Here is a 21,232-nt window from a genome sequence, read left to right on the forward strand (position 1 = left end):
CTCCAGAAAACATTTCACCCTGTGTTCACTATGTGATAGATGAGCCATGTGATGGTTGACTCTCACAATGAAATGGTGAATATTATGTATAACTTTTATAGATTGACTGTAGGAATGTGCCCCTTGTTGATGGAGTGACAAAACTATTCTTTGTTCTTTTAAAAAGGAAATAAGCTCAGAAGTTTCTCTCCTCGATTAGGTTAAAAAGGCATCTCATAGGCCTGGGAGACTTCACCTCAAACTTCAAGATTGCTAATTAGACAAGAGCCAAAAAGTCCTGCCTGAGCAATTTACTAAAAAAAAGAAAACAAAGAAACTAATCACTTTCATGAGGTGTTTTACCGAGGGCAAGAAAGCCTCTTGCACCTAGGTCAGTTTTTCTCTGTAAAAAGTTTGTTATTTTGCCTTTTATTAAAATTTATATTATGTTTTACCCCCTCCTTGCATTGTTATCACAGGATGGCTTGGGTACTTGGGAGGGTTGGCTCATTACTATGGCAACACCCGGGCTCTAATCAAGAGGTAAGAAAGTGATCTCCACCACTGGACAGCAAAGAAGGAGTCCATGGACAAGACTTTGGGAGGGGCTAAAGGGTTAAAAATTTTATCATGGTGGGAAAAAATCCTTTGCTCCTGTTACTGTATTATTTTCTCTATTCAGTTTTCTGTGGTATTTTTTTAAAAAGGTTTTAATAAACCTTTTAAATTTTTGGATGTGAGTATCATTTCTCACAACCATCACCAGTGACAAGACCTAGCCCAAGATTAGGACTTCTGGTGTACATGTCTACCTCCAGGTGAGTGTTGGAGCCTGTGTTAAAGGGGAGCTTGTCAAGGCAGCCCCTGGAGCCCAGAAAATTCCCCAGGAGGAGACTTTACATTTGTTAAGTTAAAACACCAACCCAATTGGGTTTTTGTTGCTTTCCTCTGCACTGCAACAGGGGGGGATCTCCCCCAGCTGCTACAGGGCTGACAGATCATAACCAGACATCCCACCACAGCTGAGTGGATTTGGGCAGGATCAATCCCAGCCCAGATGTCTCTCTCTGTGCTGTCACAGCCAGGTGAGAGGCCTCTCACTGTTTGTGAGTGAGGCTTTGCCAGGTCTCAGTGGGCAGAAGCAGAGAGCACAGGATTCTCTGCTCTCCACAAGATGGATGAAGCCTCTTACCCAGGCTGGATGTGCAGCAGCAGCAAAAGAGGAGGTTGGGAACAAACAACAATCCAACCAAAGTGTAGCCTCCTCCCAGAAAATTACAGGATGCTAATAAGTAACACAAAGGCAGGGGGTTGAGGTTTGTATGAGGGTGTGTATTTGTTTTGGTTGTTGGATTTTTCAATGTTTACCACCAGCATAATTCCCCTTCAGCTGAAAGAAACCAATGGTTCAACTTTGACCTGAATGACAAAAAAACCCCCTCAGGTATTACATAAGAAGTTTCTTTGTAATTTCTTTGCTGATTGATTTAAGTGATGAGACCTAGAAATCATCAGTGCTTCAGATACACATTCAGAAAAGCAGTCAAGTGTGAAAAAAAACTCTGAGTTCAATGTAAAATTAGCACTGGGCTAAAGGTTTTCACACTAAACCTGATGAACAACCCTGAAGAGCTGCAGCAGATTCACAATTCCATATCCACACCTTCAGTGCAGCTGCAGGGGATTCAGTAAAGCAAAATAAAAATGGAGATGCAACTGCAAGCTCAGTTCAGGATTTAATTTTCTACTTACCTGTAAGATCTTTTTATTGTGGGATGCACCACCAGTAGCCAAAATCCTCGTTCTAGGCACTGCAATGCAATAAAAAGTACATATCAGACTGACAGTGCATGTGGTCAAGATTTGTGCTACTGAACCAAGTACAGTGAGAACAAGGAGGTGGGAGCCAGGGTTCTCCCTCTGTACCTCTAATTTACCTTCTGTAAAAAAGGAGATAACACTAATTACCCACTTTTCCAAGGCACTGTAAATTTTCATTAGAACTCTTCCTTAGAAGAGGCAACATAAATATTGCAGATCCATTATTATTGTAGTGCTATCAGTGTCAGGGAGATTTGCAAAGGAGATACAGAGTAAGAAAGGCAGTGTTATTATATTACAGCTCTGGTTTGAGGTCAGATTGGTTTGGCACATAGCTGTATATATACAAACTGACAGATAACCTTTAAAATCAGCAGTATTTTCCAAACTTATCTCCTCATGACGTTCACAGTCAGAGTTCACTGAAACCTGGGCAATCCCCATGCGCTTGAGTGACAAGGAAGTGTGTCAAAAGGCAATTAGAGATGGTCTAAATCACTAAAATAAAATAAAAATTCTGAATCTTCATCCAGTGCAAACCCACAGCTTTGGGGGAGTTAAAAAATATACCCTGTGTTCTTTAGGCTTAAAGAAACCCATCCTTTCTTCTACATTCCTGAATGTCTGCCTCACCATTCATTTGTGTGCGTGCTCCTCAGGAGCACAGCGTGCAACAAGCCACAGCTATCCACAATCACAATTCAGCAAGGCATTCCAAACATAAACAGTCCAAATGTTCTCACTGAAGTTCCTCAAAGGCTTAAAACAAAATAAATGCATAAACACTTTGATATTGTACATTAAAAAAAAAACTAAACACTTAATTACCCCGATTTATGACAATAATAAGTGATACCATCATGTATACCCTCCCAAAAGGGAAATTTCACTGTGGTTATTGTTTTGTTATCTTAACTTCCTTTTTAATAAAAGCTAAAGATAATTTATTTCTCAGAAGGCAAAGTTGGGCAACTTACACTGATGCCCTAAATAACTTATTGTCATTTATCCTTTCAAGTATCTTAATGACAAAAGCCCTGAAGACAGAATTAGAAACAATCAGAAGATGCAGCTCACCACACCACTTCCATACCCCCATCTGGGTGCTCAGGTGGAGGCCAAGACCCAGACAAAGCATTGCATGGGAGACCCTGTTTAACTGATAAATGTAATTTTATTTTCCTCTTTGGAGGATATTCAGTGATGCACAAATTGGGTTTTAAAAGCCATTAGGATCTCTGTCAATGTCAGTAAACAAATAAAACAAACAGCAGAGTGATTCCTCAGGGAAAACAAGTTTCAATTATACCAACACAGAGTGACAGATTCCTGCCAAGATTATCACAACAACATAATAGCACAGAAACCAGTGAAAAATAACTAGTAAGCCTCTGTTCCTAGAAACCAAACCAAACTCTAAATTATTTGCCTGGTAGTCACAATTCTGCCTTGTTGAGAATATAAACTCTTGCAGAACTACCACATCCAATGTGAAAACACCACATTTCAGAGACAGACAGCAGGACAGGATGAGAAACAGACACACAGGCTACACTTTCCAGCAGCTCCAACCAAAGAATAAGCCAGGCTTGCTCTCCAGTGCCTCTGGAAAGGGGCCCCTGCTGGGCTCCCACCATCAGGAAAGAAAAGTGGGCAACATCAAAGTGCCAAAGCCAAACAGCAACTACCCTGTGAGAGCAGCAAACACAGCCCAGCTCAGCTGCTTCCTGCTCTGCCATCTGCACACCAGCTCTCTGTCTCAGGGCTTCTGCTCCCAAAAGTTTGCATTTGGAATCCAGGAATGGACAGGAGGCTTTCTCCTTGCTAGGTCAGCACCTTCAGGTTTTGGCTACATTATAAATTCATGCTATCATTGTAATTCAAAAGACTTCTGTATCAATAAGTTATCAGAAATATAGGGCAATCCATAAGTTATCAGAAACATAGGGGCAAATTTACAGTGCATTTTCTATGTAATACAGACCCCAAACAAGTAAGCATTAACCCCACTATCAGCTGAGTTAGGTGTCTCCCAAGAGGCCAAGCCAGATCACAAGTGTAAAATTGTTTAGCATGTTGCTATCTGCACACCCACCTCAATCCAGACTAATTCTTTTGCAGCAAAACACTAAGAAGTATTTCAGAATATACCTAACCTACTTGATAAAAGAAACTAACTTAATTTACACTGTGAAGTTTCTAACATTGGTTAGATAGCTCATGTTCTAAATTGGATCCACTCGTGAGTAAAACCAACCAAAAACCTCTGCTGAAGCTACATGAAGGGCAAAACCATTCATTCTCCTCCTCTTTGAGTAAATAAGATAACTCTCTCCACTGAAAGACATCCCAGCAGGTTACAGCCAAGTGAGCTTCAGCCATCACTGTGGGATGACAGACTCTGAGCTGCTCAGCAGGTGGGACTGATCCATCCAGGCCACAGGGGAGCAAAATCTCAGGTGAATGGGGTGCTCTGCAATGGCAGAGACAACATCACTCCTCCTTGAGTTTCAGTCACTTTTTACAGACAAGGATTGTCTCTAAACTTCTGGAATTTGCTGAATTTTAGGTTTACTTCTTGTTTCAGTCTCTCTCCAAAGAGCAAGGAAAATACATTGATCACTGATTTCAGGGATTGTCTTTTTAATGCCAATAGCGTGTGCTTTAGTGAACAGTGGACATTTGCTCTGAGATGTGTAATTGGATACATCTTATAAATAAATAAAGCAAGCCCATCATTTATGTATAAAAGGCATTAACAGAGACATTGTTCATCCATCACCAGCAGTTGTTCTCAGCCAGCTGTGCTTGAATCTGTCAGGAGCTACCATCCATCCTCTACAGCACTGCACAAAGAGAACTTCACAGTCTTACTAAAAAATCCCCAACAACAGTAGCAAACATAATTCAAGAATTCAATTCTTTAACAGTTGAGAGAATCAGATTTAAGCATCTTTTAATTAAAAGCTCCCTGCATACTACCTAACCAACCAGTTTATTTCCTTCTTATTGAAAAACTAATTATTTTTTTAGAGAGCTGATGCTGAATTTTAACCCTGTCTAGAAGGGTTACAGCAGCACATGGCACAGTGTTGTTCTGCCATATGTACATCTTCTGGAGATCTATTGTCTTCTGTTGAACATGGTGATTGGCCTAACAAAATAGAGTTAAAATAATGGTTCCCACTGGACAGGAGGAGGGACAAAGCCCCAAGTAAAGAAGTTTATGTGGGAAGTCTGAGCAAAAGGCACTTTCCCACAAGGCTGAGAAGGCAGCACGCTCTATGTGCACATTACTATGCACACAAAAATACTCACTGTGCCTTCCACAGAGATACAGCAAGAACTGAGTGATGTTAAAGTTCACCTCCTGTCTCTTGCTTTCAGCCAAAATGTTGCTTTTATTGAAAGGTACATAGAGAAAAGAAAAAAAAATCTGTCACTGAGAATAGAAGGACATTACAATGATATATGTTCAGCATTGTCAGTGGTCCCAAAAAAACTGCAGTCCTGCATGACTGTATATTTACAAACACAGGAGGGGCAGGCACTGATCTCTGCTCTGTGTGACAGTGACAGAACCTGAGGGAATGGCCTGAAGTTGTGTCAGGGGAGGTTTAGGTTGGATATTAGAAAAAGGTTCTTCACCCACAGGGTGGTTGGGCACTGAACAGGCTCCCCAGGGCAGTGGTCACAGCACCAAATCTGACAGAGCTCAAGAAGTGTTTGGACAATGCTCTTGCTCACATGAGGTGACTCTTGGGGATGGTCCTGCACAGGGCCAGGAGTTGGACTGTGATCCTTGTGGGTCCCTTCCAACTGAGGGCATTCTGTGATTCTATGATGATAAATCTAACTATCAAGAAAAATATTTACATTAGCAAACTCACCAGTCAGAAGGGTAATGGTGATAATTGTCACCAAAATCTTCTGCCACATCATTGGTAGAGGGAGACTTGCAGGAGGTTGAAATTCAGCCTCCTGTCCCACCAGGAATGGGTCAGATCAGACTGGTGACAGATCCAGATGCTGGAATTGGTGGGATGACTCCTGACCTCAGGGCTTTTGGATCTTGCTGTATTTCAACAGGACAGAAATGGTGTGTGTGCTACTACAGAATTTTGCTGGTTCATGCACCTCAAAGTCCAAAACCAGAATTTGACCTTCCATTTTGAGGCTGAAAACCCTTCAACTTTTTCATCTAAATTTTCAGTGCTACCCACAGTCCTGATTTGTACCCCAAACTCTAGGCACATGCTGACTTTCAAAACTCTTAAAAGACAATTCCAAGAATTCATCCAAACAGCTTCATAACATCCTTCTCATCACAAGTGAATCCATAAATAAAACAGAACAATAGAACATGTATTCAAAAAGCAGCTGATTATGCACATGAACCCACGCCAGTTATAAGCATGATTGCAAATAACTGCAATTTACAATTTGCAAGCAACAAGAAAAGCCCCTCCTTTATTTCTCTGATTAACTTCAAAGACTATAATTTTTTAAACAGTATTTGCTAGCTTTTCATTCAAGAAAAAAAAAATGGGTTTTTGTCCCATTTATCAAACAAATATTTCAAAATCATCCTCCTCGCTTATTAACTCTTCCAAAATTCATGTTAATCTTCTTTATTCATATAAAGACACTGAAATTTAACTCCTGCTATGGTAAAAGATTTCTCTTATCTAAACCCTTTGTAAATATGGCCTTTTATGTCCCTGACACTTCTAGGACTGGGTCCTAAACAATATCCACATGAATGAGGCAAGAGTAATGGAAACTGGAATGTACTCTTTTTCTCCTTTTCCTTTTTAATTTAGACAAATACAACTGCCCAAGTAAAAGACATTCAAAAACTTTTTTAGATGTGTTTCTGACTTTCACTTTGAAGCATCAGCTAATTTATTACTGACAAAAGCAAGCCAGGTTTGCCATAGAGGATGGTTGCTTTTTAACTGGCAAGTGAAGAAGCTTTCATATCTTTTGTAACATGCTTTAATTTCACTGAGTATTGCTCAAATGTTTGTCAGGAATTTTCCAGACACAAAATTCAGTCTTATTTTTTAAATGCAGTGCCTGGGGAAGAAAAACAACTTTTACAGATAGAATTGATCATAAGCCTCTAAGGCCACTGTAGTAGAGCTACCATTAAATCAGCTGTAATTCAACAGAGGGGGGAAAAAGTCTGGATTTTCTCAGAAGCAATGACAAATTTGCCTAATATTCTCAACATTTATGCTACTTACATTGATAAAGTCTCTACAATGATGTGGGGGAGACCAGGCATGATTCTTCTTGCTCACACTGCTGCAAGGCAAGAATAACAGCACTAAAATGAGCAGAGGAGCAACAATCAAGTGGAAACAGAGTAGGAGCAGTTTAGTAACCAAGGCTCATGAGCCACTGATAGTCACAGGCCACCTTATGTTCTCAAGAAATTGTTCTTCATGAAAATGTCAAATTTGGCTTTCCTAAGACTTTATTTCAATCAAGACAAAACTTTAGGATTTCAGAACCTGAAGCTTGAAGACACAAAATCATTTATTGAAAATCCTCCTAGCCTAGCTCAACTCAGAGATTAATTTAAAATTTAATGTTGACCCAAAGCCTTCTCCTTCTTGGTGGATTTCAAGAAGAAATAAACAGAGAAAAACATGCACATAAATTACCTCTTAAGAGCAGTTTAAATTACTGCAGATCACCCCAAAAAAACCCCACACAGCCCAAGAGGTACTCCAGAGAAACAAAGTCTACTCAAGATACAATTAAATTTCCTTGACTGCAGCAGAATTATACTGCAGGGAAAACTTTGGTACATGAGTGGTAAAGACTTCTTTGGGAACAAGCAGATCAATAGTCATAACATTGTTATAACATATACATTGAAGCTGGCAACAAGGCTTCTGAAATATTTGCAATTCTTGTAGAAATGCTGCAGAGCTGCAATTGCTTATCAATTCACAGCGATTTTTAATTTTTTTTTTTTAGACACAGATCTCTATTTGGCAGAAGGTTATGATGAAGCCTGGGACAAATTCCAAAGGTAAGGTTTTAAAAAAAAAACTGCACAGCTCAGCACTAGAGCTTACAGCAAAGGGGAAAAAAAGGCAGCAGATTCAGACAAATAAATTTTGTAGGTAAAGGTTGAATATTTTGGAAAAATATTTCTCTGAGGCTTTTAAGGAAAGAGATGCAAGAAACAGCAGAGGGGTTGGAACCGGATGATCTTCCGGTCACTTCCAACCCAAGAATTTCTGTGATTCTATGAACACAAGATCTGTTTGGTCAACACTGAAAATGGATTGAGGGAAGTCCTCTTCTGAAGACATTATTACTAGAAGTAATTAATGAACTTTGCTATCTTTTGCTCATTTAATTTCTAGGTTCTCATTGAATTCATTAAAGAAAAAATAAGTAACATTTCATGAAGTAGTAAGGTAAAAAGGATTTATGTACTGCTGTAACTGCTTCCATCAAGTTTATTTTTTTTTTTTGGCCACTCAGTTTCCGCTTTTGTTACCCAAAGTTTGGATATTATAAGAACTGTGTGTTGGGGAAAATGCTAATAACCACAAAAACTATTCAGCAGTTGTTCAAACATCTATAAAGTAGCCAAGGCTCCAATTAAAGGCTTAACCTAACAAAGAATAACCCTGCTTTGATTTACCCTATGTTGCCACAATTATTCATGAGACTCTTGGCAACACCTCCACCTTCCACTGCAGAATTCCTGTTATTTGGCAAATCAACAAGAGATCTGGAACCAATGTGAGAAATTAACTGATTCCCAAAAAATGTTCTTAAACAGGTGGTGCCAGTCTGAAAACAAAACCTAGAGGAGATGTAAACCAGGCATGTTAAATCTGACCATCACATCCAGTTTTTTAATAACATACCTGCAGACAGCTCCAAAACAGTAAAAAATCAGAGTGAACCATTTCCCTAAATGAGAACACACAAATTCCATACAGTGATCCCAGAGTCCAGATCTGTAATCACTGAGCTACAGGGACCTTAAAGAGACACAGAATCTCAGCTAAAGTGACTGAGAATTTGCTGTGCCTACTGGCTGTTTTCATGTTTAATACCTTTAAATAGTTGCACTCTTCCCATAATTTATATTTTTATTCTTTAAACTTCTAGTCACTTAATCTTTGTGGCTTTAGCCTTCCGGTCAAAATGTTACTATTAAAATTAGGTTTCTCCTTCACATGTTGGCACTTTACAGACCACAATTAAATTACATCTTCTATTTCTTTTAAGCTAAGGATATTATGTTCTGCCACTCATTAAAAGGCATAATTTCAAGACCACAAACCACTGATGCTTAGTGCTGCTGGTCTAATACCATTGCCTTGGTCTTCACCTCTGAAACCACTATCAAAGCAAAGGGCAGAGTTGGTAAGAGCACTAAAAATGTCTGTCCCAGAAGTGCCTGACTGCATGATAACCTATACAGATATTTACCAGCTTATAAAAACTCCTGATAACTCACAGAGGACCTTGCATTGGAAAACCTCCTGGGAGAACTTTTTGGAGGGAATGTTCTGGCTCTGTCTGTAGCTCCAACAGGCACATTCCCTGCAGGGCCATGTGAGAGGAGTGTCCTGTGGTCCCCATCACAGTGAGCTCAAGGTTCTGCCCTGAGCTACATCCCAGTGCCTCCCGACAATTCCTGCTGCTCAGCTCCCAGGCTAAGGTGGGACACTCAGCAGAGACAGGCACATGCAAGATATGCTCACAAATTAGTTTTAATAAAAAGACTGCTGCTACCTTAGGCATTCCCCACTGACTAAAAGCAATTTTTTCAATGTGCTCTGTAGGCATTGCAGCACAGTTCAGTGTCTCCTCAAAGTATTCTGACACAAGAGAAACTTGTGCTTGAAACTCAGCAAAATACACACCCTCCCACACATATCACAATTCTGATGTGCGTAAGTACCACATGGGGCTTTACAGATCACCCTTCAGTAAATAATGCTTGTTACTGACTTATTCAGGAAGACAAAGAACACAGTTTTTAATAAAGATTTGTCCTCGTACACCAATATCCAGCCTTGAAAAATCTTCTAAGGGAAATGGAAAATTACATCGGCCAATCAACATATGACACCATCCATTGAAGGTTAAAATGAGAAAAGCGAGCAAGGAGATAAATGAGCCAACCAAGGTCACACAAAATCAGAAGAACAAGCAAGAACAGAACAAAGGCCTCTTCATTACTTAGATCAAAAATGCATTCAATTTTGCATTAGTTAATCTGCAGAGCATGAGCATCAGTAGCAAGACATGTCCACAGGAGAAAATATAATAATAATGAGCTGCAAGTTCAGCATTACCCAAAGCCACAGGATGTAATTAAAAGGCACAGGGTGCAATGACCTGACCTTGAATGCCACTCAAGTGATGAGAAAAAAGAATGTGCTATCAAGTATTTTGACTCTAGAGAAACACAAAGCACAACAAACCTGGGAGAAAAATGAGTTTGGGATCTAGATTTTCAAAGCATATCTCTACCAGGTCTCAGGTCTGCTCTGCTTCCCTCCACACCAGCCTTTGTGCCTTATCAACAGCAGCAATAAAAGCCTCTGGAAATGCAACAGAAAAGAGTCAAGCCCAAGCAATACTTTATTTTTGCAAAGGATAAGCCTGATAAAAAAAAAAAAAAAACAAAAGAAAAAAAAACAAGCAAACCAGAAAAGAACTCCCAAAACAAGGCAATTTGAGTGTTTTCTTTAAACATTTTTTCAAAAGAATTATTACAACTGTTTTGGCATCCACAAATATTGCCTGTAGCTTTTCATCTCCTAGTCCAGGAAGGCTGGTTTGTGTTCATTCAGTGACTTGTGAGGAATTTTTCTTCTTGATTTTTGTCTTTCATACCTCCTACTTCTCTCAATAGAAAAAATCTACAGCTTGAAAAGTACTTCACAAGAATAAAATTCATTGATAGGATGGTGTAACTGCTCACCAAACAAGAGCTGAGATAGCAGAAAATCTGTTTGTTTGGTTTGTTCAGTTAAGTTCCATATATCAAGAAGAGAAGAAAATAAATCGAGGCAGTAACATTTTTCTCCCTAAAAACTACACCAGACCTACTCACAGAGGAAAAAAAAAATCATGCTGACCTGCTCTATGTGACTGTGCTGAGTTACTTCACTCCTCTGAACTCATTCTTCCTGTACCTAAAGAACACAGCACTGGGGACCACTTGTACCAGTTGGGTCTCTGAGCAGCACTAAAGCCTTCTGTTATTAATAAATCTCCTCCTTTCCAAGTGGATTATTTATAAATGAATTCTGTGACCTCTGGCAGGCCAGAACTAAACAGAGAATACAGTTTGTTCCCATTTAACTGAAAAACAAAAGCTATGGGAAGATGAATAGAGAGAAGCAATTAATATTTCCTAATAATTGTCACGGTGAATGGGAGAGCTGCTGCGTTTCTCAGGGTTTCTGCTCAGAAAGGTTCCAGGTAACTATTCATTCACAGGGCTGGGTTCATGTAAATCAGATGTTGTTGCCAAGCAACTATAGGTGCTAAGGAATGAAATACAGTCTGCAGAAACCTAATAGCCTGGAGAGAAAAAGGACTACAATCAGAGATTTATGGCATCTATAAAAGGGAAAGAGTCATTCTCCCACACACAAAGAACACAGATACTTTATAATAAATGTCCTTAGCATGTTTTTCTAAGGCATAATTAAGCAATAAAATTCACACTACACCCCAAATCAAACAGGTACATTCCTTTTTTTTTTAATCTTTTGCTCATTAAACTTTCTAGAAATAGATCTTGAGAAATTAGCTACCAAGACAAAAGGTAAAATTTAACCCAAAGATCTTTCTTTTGTCCAAGAAAGCTGTTAGGTATACAGACAGCACTGCAACTGCCAATCAGCTTTTCACTTTACCTTCTTATGTTTTTATACCATGCTCATTAACATTGCATCTGATCATCAGAAATTCTCTTTAAGCTTATTAAGATTTTAAAATATTTTTAGCAAGTTAATTAGAATACATTAACAGAGCTCATCTGTGTTCACCCATCATGCATATTTTATTTCATTCAGGCAAATTGCTTTTAAATGAAATATTAGATCTAGGAGGGGTGCACTGTTGGCTACTGAACAATACAACCCCTCAGCACAAATATACTCTCTCACACACCCTAATAGCTTCATGCCACTGAAAAGTGGGGACTTTCTGATGACAAAGGGCTTTTTATTCCTTTTATTTATATTAATAATTCTATTATATATTATATAATATTAATTATTTATAATAATTCCTATTATTCCAATCCCCTGCAGCTGTGTTGTGCACACATGGACCTGGTGCAACATCCTTGTACCTGGACCATCGCCTGTTGCCCTCACATTCCCTGTACAATCAATAAAAGTTAAAGACTAAAATTGCAATGGGAACCAAAGGTTCAGCTAAGGAGAAGAAAAGAACATCTTCAGCCCCTCACTCTGTAATTTTTACAGATCCATGTTTGGTGGGTTTGTTTTTCTCCTGCTGATGGTGCCTGAGGATCTCAGTGGATGTAAAGGCAGGAGCCCAGTGAGGCTCTGGCACAGGATTCTGACAGGCAGGGATGCACATGGGTCTGGCAGAACAACCAGAACAGCTCACAAAGGATGAGCCTGAAATACCCTGAACCTTTGCTTTAGCCATCGTTGGAAATGCCTCCCTCTAATGTGCACTCACAGTGTCACCAAGTATAACTGAATAATAGTTTCTGAGGAAAAAGGAGATGACAAAAATTACCTTGGCATATTTTTAGCATGAGTCTTGCAGAATTTTACTCAAGTCAGATGAAGTCCATTCACTGGCCACTGAAACTTAACTACAACTCTACTAATAATAAGATATTCCTCAAGTTCCTGATATACCTTCACTCAATCTAGCCAAATAAGACATCTTTGAAATTATTCTTTTATGGCCCAAATACTTTCAATCTGAGGAAGGATGGAAAAAATCACACTAATTTCACCAACAGTTCTCAAGTTAAGCACTTACTTTTTAGAGATCTGCAAAAATAAAAGAATAAAAAAAGTTTGCCAACCTCATGCTTGATTCAGATTTTGCACTCTCGCTGCATTTCAATTAACCTGCCACAGATTGCAGAGCTGACATATTTGATTCAGATAGTAAAGAAAACACTCTTTAAAAAGAAACAGGTCTGAATCCTTTGATGAGTGATCATACAATCCATATCAAAATACACATTTAAGTCTCAGTCACCACACATTTCATGATCTGCATCATTAACACTGTCTGGATTGAGGGATTTTGATAATCTCTTTGACAACCTATAGCAGTTCTTTATCTCCAAGGCACTGATGCCTTTTAACCAATGATCATTTTTTAGGTAGGCTTTGTGCCTGTAGCCTTCCCTGAGATGTTAATCTCCATAATTCAAGAGGCTGCTCTTTTATAAACTGCTGCCATAAACCCCATGTTTTTTTCCACTGATGAACCCCAAAATCAGGCGTGTTTCATTTAGCATTTGGCTGAACATATCAGCCTTGCTGACATGGGGATATTTTAAGCACAGCTGAGCAATTCTATGGAAAGTTCTTCCAAAGGCCAGGAGAAGAGAGCTGTCTCAATGGATGGAGCCCCTTTTCTCTGGATAAATCACTATTGATTGCACTGAACCCAAACCCACCCTGCCATAACCTTTTCCTCCTATTTCTACATTTATTAATCAACTCACACATCAAAAGCATAAGACACAGTCTGCACTTTTTCCCCAAGCTTGACCAAGCAGTTTTATGTTTTAAAGGAATTCTCAGCCTTTCACAGCTAGAGAAGAGATTTCACCTCCCTGCTACAGAGCTGGAGTCCAGCAGCTGCCTTGGCCACAGGGATCAGCTGGGATCTCTCCCCAGATGTCTCTGCATGCTGAGTAATGAGCCACACAATCCCAAAAACCTATTTGCTGGCATTAAAAAACAAAAACTGCCTTGGTTTATTTTGTAGCATTTAAGGAGAGATATGTCCTATCCTAAGAAAAGAAAAAAAAACCCACATAGAAATCAATATAAATTTCTAGTAACACCCTAATTGCAAAGAGTAGAGCTTGAATGAGCAATGAAGGCAAACCAACATTTAAATGTCATTTAGAGTGACCAAAGACATCGAAATATGTATACAATTAAGTGTATTCTCTAGAAAAAGGAGTGGGTAAAGTAAAGCATGACTACCAGACAATAGTACAATAAAATGCAATTTAGCAGAGCACATTTTGTCATTGGCCTACCCTGGCACACACTCCTTGTTCTTACAACAGAAACAGTGACTCATTTATCCAAAAGCCAGCACAATTTTAACAAACCCCTATAAAATCACTGCTAGAGCTGCATCTGGAGCACAGCTATGCTCCAGCTCACCTGGCTCAGGGTTTAAATGACATCCTGGAGCTCTCCGGTGCTTTCAGAAAGTTCCCTGTTAGCCCAGCCTTCCCTAGAGCAGCTCAGTGTTATCCACCCCATTCCCCACCTGCCTCTGTCATCCCCTCCAGAGAAGTCTCAGCTATCTTCATTAAAAAGCTGAAAAACTCCTCCTGTCCCAAATTGACAAAAACTCCCCTTCTCCCCAAAACACAGCACAGAGGACTCAGGGCCCATTCTTTTCTTTGAATTTTCTTCTGCAAAGGCCAAAATCTTCCACTACCTAAAACCCAGCCCCAGCTAAGTATGAGACATCACTGAATAGCCACTGAAACTATTTTTAATTTTTATTTTTTTTATTATTATCATTATTGTTGGTAAAGTAAGAGGGTGCTCAGTTTTGTTTTTTTTTTAATGCAAAAGGATAGGATTTTCCACTCTGGGTACCTGAGATGTGGTTCACCAAAATGGAGCATACTCTGTGAGTCCCTTTCACTTCACCACATCCAATCCCCACAAAAAACAGCAGTCAACAAAAATGTACAGCATCTTTTCCCAATTTCTCACAGTTAACACATTAAGTGGCAATAAAGGGTGCAATGACTTTCCAAGGGCATGTACCTGTTTAATTATTCAAAAGAAAATTGACTCAGGCACCATGGTATGAAACACTGAAATATGCAAACGAAGTAAATGATGGGGGAAATCAACAAAAGAGAAAAAAAGGGAGAGGAACATATGGGGGCAAATTCTATTCATCTTGTGTCTCTGAGTTTCTCTATATACATGTGCATAAGAAGGAAAGCTTGTGAAGTGACAAAGAAATTATTTACTCATCTCAGTACTCTGACCAGGGTCTTGAAATAATCTAACCATGCCTAGAATTGCCTAAGAGTGTTATTTTCACCTATATACATGAAGCAATTTCAGAAAAAGGAATGTTTACACCTTTCTCAACAATCAAATCTTACTGCTGAGAAAACACTTGTTTCAACACAGGCTGTATAGAACAGAAGAAAAGATGCAGGACCTGATCCATGAGTAGATCTCATTTATTCTAAATGAAGGGTCTGAAATAACTCACTAAAGTAATAAGACCAGGTTAAGAGAAAGGTATCATAACACCAATTCTAGCTATTTGTCCATAAAACATGAATTTCCCATTAAAACAAAGAGCATTTGACTTTACCTTGGACCAGAGCAAATGTCTTTCCAATCAAGACATCCAGTGAATTGAATGTCTCTTGTAAGCAGGTGCTACTGTGTTATATTTTCATCCAAACTGCTGAGAATAAGCCAGAAGAAAATGACAAAGTAAATTGAACAAGAAAGTGTCTGATCTTGATGAATAATTCAATGATGCAATGCAACAAATAGTGATTTTTTTTTTCCTGGTAAAGGCAGTTTACAACTGTCCTTTGCTTAGAAAAATGACCTTCTGATGGTAATTATACTTTTGTCTTCAGGCACTGGATGACAGTCTTAGTAATGCTCATGATTCCAGTTCACAGCTCTGCTGCTGATCTCAAAGCACTCCATTCCTGCTATATCATCTAATCCTTTTTTAATAACATAATCCAGCTGCTGAAGAACTTCAACTATAATTTCAGGCACACTGGCCACTGACTGCTCTTTAACTATTCTGGCCACTTTTGTGAAGTCTTAAAAGGCACCAGAGAGCCACAGAGCCACAACCAGAATCCACGGGTTGGAAGAGACCTTAAAGATCATCGAGCCCAACCCAGCCCCAACACCTCAACTAAACCCTGGCACCCAGTGCCACATCCAGGCTTTGTTAAACACACCCAGGGATGGGGACTCCACCACCTCCCCGGGCAGCCATTCCAGAACTTTATCACCCTTTCCATTAAAAGCTTTTTCCTAATATCCAACCTAGATTTCCCGTGGCACAGCTTGGGACTGTGTGCTCTGGTTGTGTCAGTGCTGCTGGAGAAAGAGCCCAGGGCCAGCTGAGCACAGGCACCTTTCAGGAGCTGCAGAGAGTGAGGAGGGCAGCCCTGAGTCTCCTTTGCTCCAGGCTGAGCACCCCCAGCTCCCTCAGGGGTTCCTTACAGGGTTTGTGTTCCAGCCCCTCTCCAGCCTCATTGTCCCCTCTGGATGTGCTCAGTTCCCAAGGTCCTTCCCAAGCTGAGGGGCCAGAGCTGGACACTGGACATTCCCATTCCCTGAGGAACTGCTTGACTGCATGGATAAAAACAGGCAGAGAAAGCCATCACTGCCACTCCACAGCCAGCACAGACAGGAGGGAGCCTGGCAGTTTTAGGCTGTGACACACCAAAGTTGGACTTGTTGCAAGAAAAGATTCTGATAGGACAGCAAGACACAGGAATAGGTTAACCACCATTCCCATTCCCTGAGGAACTCCTTGACTGTGTGGATGACAATAGTGCAGACACAGAAAATCTTCACTCTGCCACAACAGAAAAGTCACTGCAGCCAGGATTACCAGAGCACAGGTCCAGAACAACCATGGCCATGCAGCCTAATGAAAACAGAATTCACCAGGAAAGGGCCAAGCTGGAACAGTCTCTGTTCTCAGAAGTATGGTTTTTATTACCAACAATTAAAAAAGGCAAATAAGAATTGCCCTGTAGCATCCAGTGATGCCTTGTGAAGGCTGACCTAGAACAGAGACTAGATGGAGTTAAATAAAGAATAAAGTTGGGATTTATTTGAAGGCCTCAATGGATCCACCTTGGGCAGCACAAGAGCTCAGCCAGGGCTGCACCCAAAATTAACCCAAAATGGCCACAAAATGGACCACCAGTCACAGGGTCTCTCACTTTTATAAGTTCTGCTCCATTTGCATATTGGAGTTAATTGTCTAATTACAGTTTTAACCTATGAAGTCCCATCCTTCTTGCTTTTCTCTCTTCAGTCCATGCTGTTTGTGCTCTTGGGCCTGAGATTTGGATCATTTGTCCTTGGTCCCCAGCTAGAGAAGGAATTGTTTTGTCTCCCTGCTCTGTGAAGAGAGCTCACCATGCCCTGATATGAAGCTCAGAACTACACTCTAAAACACCACAGAATCTGAAAAACATAAAAGTTAAAACCTGAGGCATCACCAGAATAAAGACTCTCTTGGAAGAGCCCCATCACTGGGAAGATGAGCTCAGCCTGGTGATAACCAGAGAAATCTTCCCTAGGGCTGTGGTACAGCACAATGTATTCAGGTCTTTCTGTAAACCATTCTTCACATATCAGTATTAAAAAAGGGACTTTTTTACCAGAAGATCATGACTGGGAAAGGCCTATTTTGCCTTTTTTCATTTATTCCGCACTCATTGGGTTCTACATCTCTCCCTTGGTGCACAATCTTATTATGACAAAAACATACAGCAAATAATACAGTCTGCAGTAGGTTATCAATACAGCCAGAAAAACAACAAAATTAAGAAAAAATTAACCCTACTAAAATTTGTCACACTTGACATAACCAGGACTATCTTAAATACAAGTAAGGACACAGGCACTCAGGTGCCTCTTTTCTGTCTCCTGCAATATTTCAGTATTTCTTGCTCACGAATACTCAGATTACATTTGGCAAGTTGGCAGCACTTCTTAGCACCTAACGATCTAATAAAAGGTTTTTTTCCTCTATGCTAGACAAATCTGCCCACCTTCAACCTCTGCTACCCATAAAACAATTTATTCAAGTACCTTTACTCTGAGCACAGTTAACCTTTGCAATGTACAAAAGCTTCTGTGCCTCATAAATGAACAAAGAGCTCCTAATGAACAAAAAATACTTTCCTGACTAAAAGTTTAATATGAATTCTGGGAATAAAAAGTATAATATTACTACCTATATAGTGTACATAATACATTATATAGTTAATGCATCTTCTTTTAAAAGGTTTCTGTTTTCAAATTACTATTGTGTAAGATTTCTATACACCACAAGGATACATTAGGTTACTGTGGATTTACACTGGGAATCAGAAAAAGAATGAGCATGAAAAAGAAAATTCACACTCACACTAGTTAAAAAGCCAAAGGATGAATGTAAGGGAAAACAAGATTAATTTTGTTTTCTTCATTTCAAGGTTAAACTCAAAGAACCTTAACATCTCACACATGGGTGCAAGTTTTCAGTGCATGGTCCATGAACTCCTGGCAGCCCATAATGTAAAAGAAACACACTGGTTGCCAAGGAGACTTGAACTTACCATGCAAGAAGTCCAGTCCCACAATGAAAAATTTAGGGACCCTAGAAATTTTAAGCTTGAAAATCAATGATCAAGAGGAAAGAAAGTGGCATGTGAGCAGTTTTCATCCTCCTTTCCCCAGTTTCTTACGGGGATGAGGGATTAGTAGTGGACTGGAAAGTTTGAATTCACCAGTGTCACACTTCTCTGTGGAGACATTTTACATTAAAGCAAGTGCTGGCTTTAGTTCTGTATTTTTAGCTGTATGTTAAATGAAAAACTGCACTGAATTCTGCAGTAACACAACTGTTGATCACACTCTGTTTTGTAACAGAAGTCCTGTCAGATATTTAGCCTTAGTTACTAAAAACTATCTTCAGGGAGTACAAACATTTCCCCTCTGGCATCCTGTCAGTCACAGCAAATCTGTAAATAAACTGTCAAACTCCATTCCAATCATTCCTGAATCTGCAAGGGAAAAAAAATAGTAAAATTGGTGCAGCTGGTTGTAGTCCCTGTAGAGCAGGGCTGATTTCACAGCTTTAATATGGTTCACTACTTCACAGCCAGTCTGATCTGATATACAGCATGCAGAAATGAGTGACACCTTTGCTAATCATTTTCTTAAACTTATCACATGTGGAGGCAATAACAGATGCAATGACTTTTCAAGGGCATGGACTGGTTAATTTTTCAACAGCAAATCGACTTAAAGTTCTGCAAAATTAAAAATCCACTAAGACACACTGTCAAGCTATCTAAATTATGGAAAAATCACACAAAAAGGGAAAAACAAAGGTCTGGTCATGAGAAAGACAGTGTTAGACCCTCTCTTTACATGGTCTCATGCAAATTAGGGATATAGCAGCAGCAAATAAGCTGAAAATCCAAAGTGCTGACTTCAGCAAAGACTGACTAAATAAATTGGGAAACTGTATGTACCTGGAACATATCAGCATCTTTGTTCTGTAACTCATAACTTATCAAGTAATCCTGAAGGAGTTGGTCAAGAATTTTTCTGCTAGATACATTTTGTTGGACCAGAACAGCTAACTGAGGAGTTTTTCAAGGCCACATTGAAAAATGTGCTACTGAAGAAAGATCCCAAAGACAGTAAGTAAACACTATCACCTTGTTGCCTATGGACTCGGTTAGGACATAAATCCCCTGATTTAGAGCAGGGACAGAACTTGAACCAGGATCTGCTCTATCCTGCAGATTTTCTTTCACCATCAAGTTAAACAAAGTCACACTGTCTCTCTGGATTGGTGAATATTTTATAAGAGGCAGAATAGCCCCAAGCAGAAGACAGACTGACTCAAAACCCAATAGCAAAGATACTGGCTTGATTTATGTTAAATTTAGGTTCAAGAATCATTTCTGTTATCACTCAAAAAAAGGGATCTCAGTCTCCTAAAGGAGATGCATCCTTGATGTTTCCTCACAAATGCCACCTAAAAAGTGACTTTAACTATGAGACAGTTTGAATTTTTTGACAGAAATTTTGAAAGCATATAATTTCCTATGAAACAAAACCACAAGTGTTTGATTGCAAATGCTCCCTCAGTCTCCCTGCTCAGGAAAGTAAACTTTTCATGCTGAAATGCACCATAGGAAAGCAAAGAGCACTGAGGTCACCATGACTGCATTAAGTTTGAAGGTAGAAAAAAAACTAACATCACCCCCTTAATTAGGGTTGCCATATGGTCAGATTTCTGCTTTCATGTTTCCTTTCTTAAGCTCAGATTTTGACTGGCTGGCAAGGGAGGAATACAAAATGCATCAAGGTTTACCATATGGGCCCTGGTCTCCTGTGCACTACATGTGTCAGAGATCTGACATATCAGAGACATCGTGCTCACCATGCAAAGGCTTCATGGCCTATCAGCTACTATTTCCTTCCACAAACTCCCAAAAGAAACCATGGGAGCCCTACCAAGCATCTTCCATTTTCCTACCACACAGAAATGCAAACCATATGTTTCAAAGTTTGCAGAAGCAAGAACTGCTGCTCTCCAGAACAGAGTGTCAATCTAGTTTATTCTCCTCTGCTTGTGCACAAACATCTCATCCAAGCTGCAAATCAACCTCTGTGAACCTGAAAACTTCAGTGATCCAGGTCTGGACCCTCACACATGTTGGTGTTCAGGGTCCTTAGCAGATCTTTCATCTGAGAATTAAGCACCAAAAAAAGAAATTGCTGGGTCTGAATCTCATTTCCCATTTAACAACTGAGGGAGTTGATAATCCCAGTCTAAAAATAGTCAATTCGTGCTCAGAACACCCTTAACAGATAGGAATTATCAGCATCCTGATTTCAAAGGTGAGAAAAATAGAAGATACTCATCTAGATGAACTAGGACTGCAGGCCAAGTCTCCTGAGGGTCAAAGCAGCACTGAAATCACCCCATGTTTTCACTGTGAGCTGCAGCCAGGGCTCTGCTTGACAATCAATGAGACAAAAATCCAGCCTCTACACGTCTTTCCATCCAAAAAAAGCAACATTATTTCAATTTCCAATAAGAAAGAAAATGGTTTATTGGATTGTCCTTCCAGTATTAAAAAAAAAAATTACTTTGCATACAGAAGTTTCAGCCCTAGAAAAGTCCACAGTGAAATACCTCCCTCTCTGGCAGACAGCACAGCACAACACAGCAACTCCTGACGTGAAATGAACGCTAAGATAACACCTGACAAAAAGGGGACTTTAAAAAGAATGTAATTATCCCAATGGGAGTTGCTCCAGGGCACCTGTGTTAACCCCCCTGCCAAAAGAATTTTGAACTCCTTAATGGCTACAGATGATAAGAAAAGTTATGATGAGAGAAAGTCTGTGAGGCAACACCTGCAAAGTGAAAT

General features: G+C 39.7%; 1 protein-coding gene across 1 annotated transcript in view; it reads right to left on the reverse strand.

Moving 5' to 3' along the window:
• Positions 1-21,232, reverse strand: part of XYLB (xylulokinase) — an 82,727-nt gene that overhangs the window by 12,998 nt on the left and 48,497 nt on the right. The window contains exon 16 of the mRNA XM_066550821.1: positions 1,732-1,790. Within this exon, the coding sequence (XP_066406918.1) occupies positions 1,732-1,790 (59 nt within the window). The remainder of the gene's footprint in view (positions 1-1,731; positions 1,791-21,232) is intronic.

The sequence above is a fragment of the Molothrus aeneus genome, chromosome 1 (genome assembly GCF_037042795.1).
Source record: "Molothrus aeneus isolate 106 chromosome 1, BPBGC_Maene_1.0, whole genome shotgun sequence".
In the NCBI taxonomy this organism is placed as follows: domain Eukaryota; kingdom Metazoa; phylum Chordata; class Aves; order Passeriformes; family Icteridae; genus Molothrus; species Molothrus aeneus.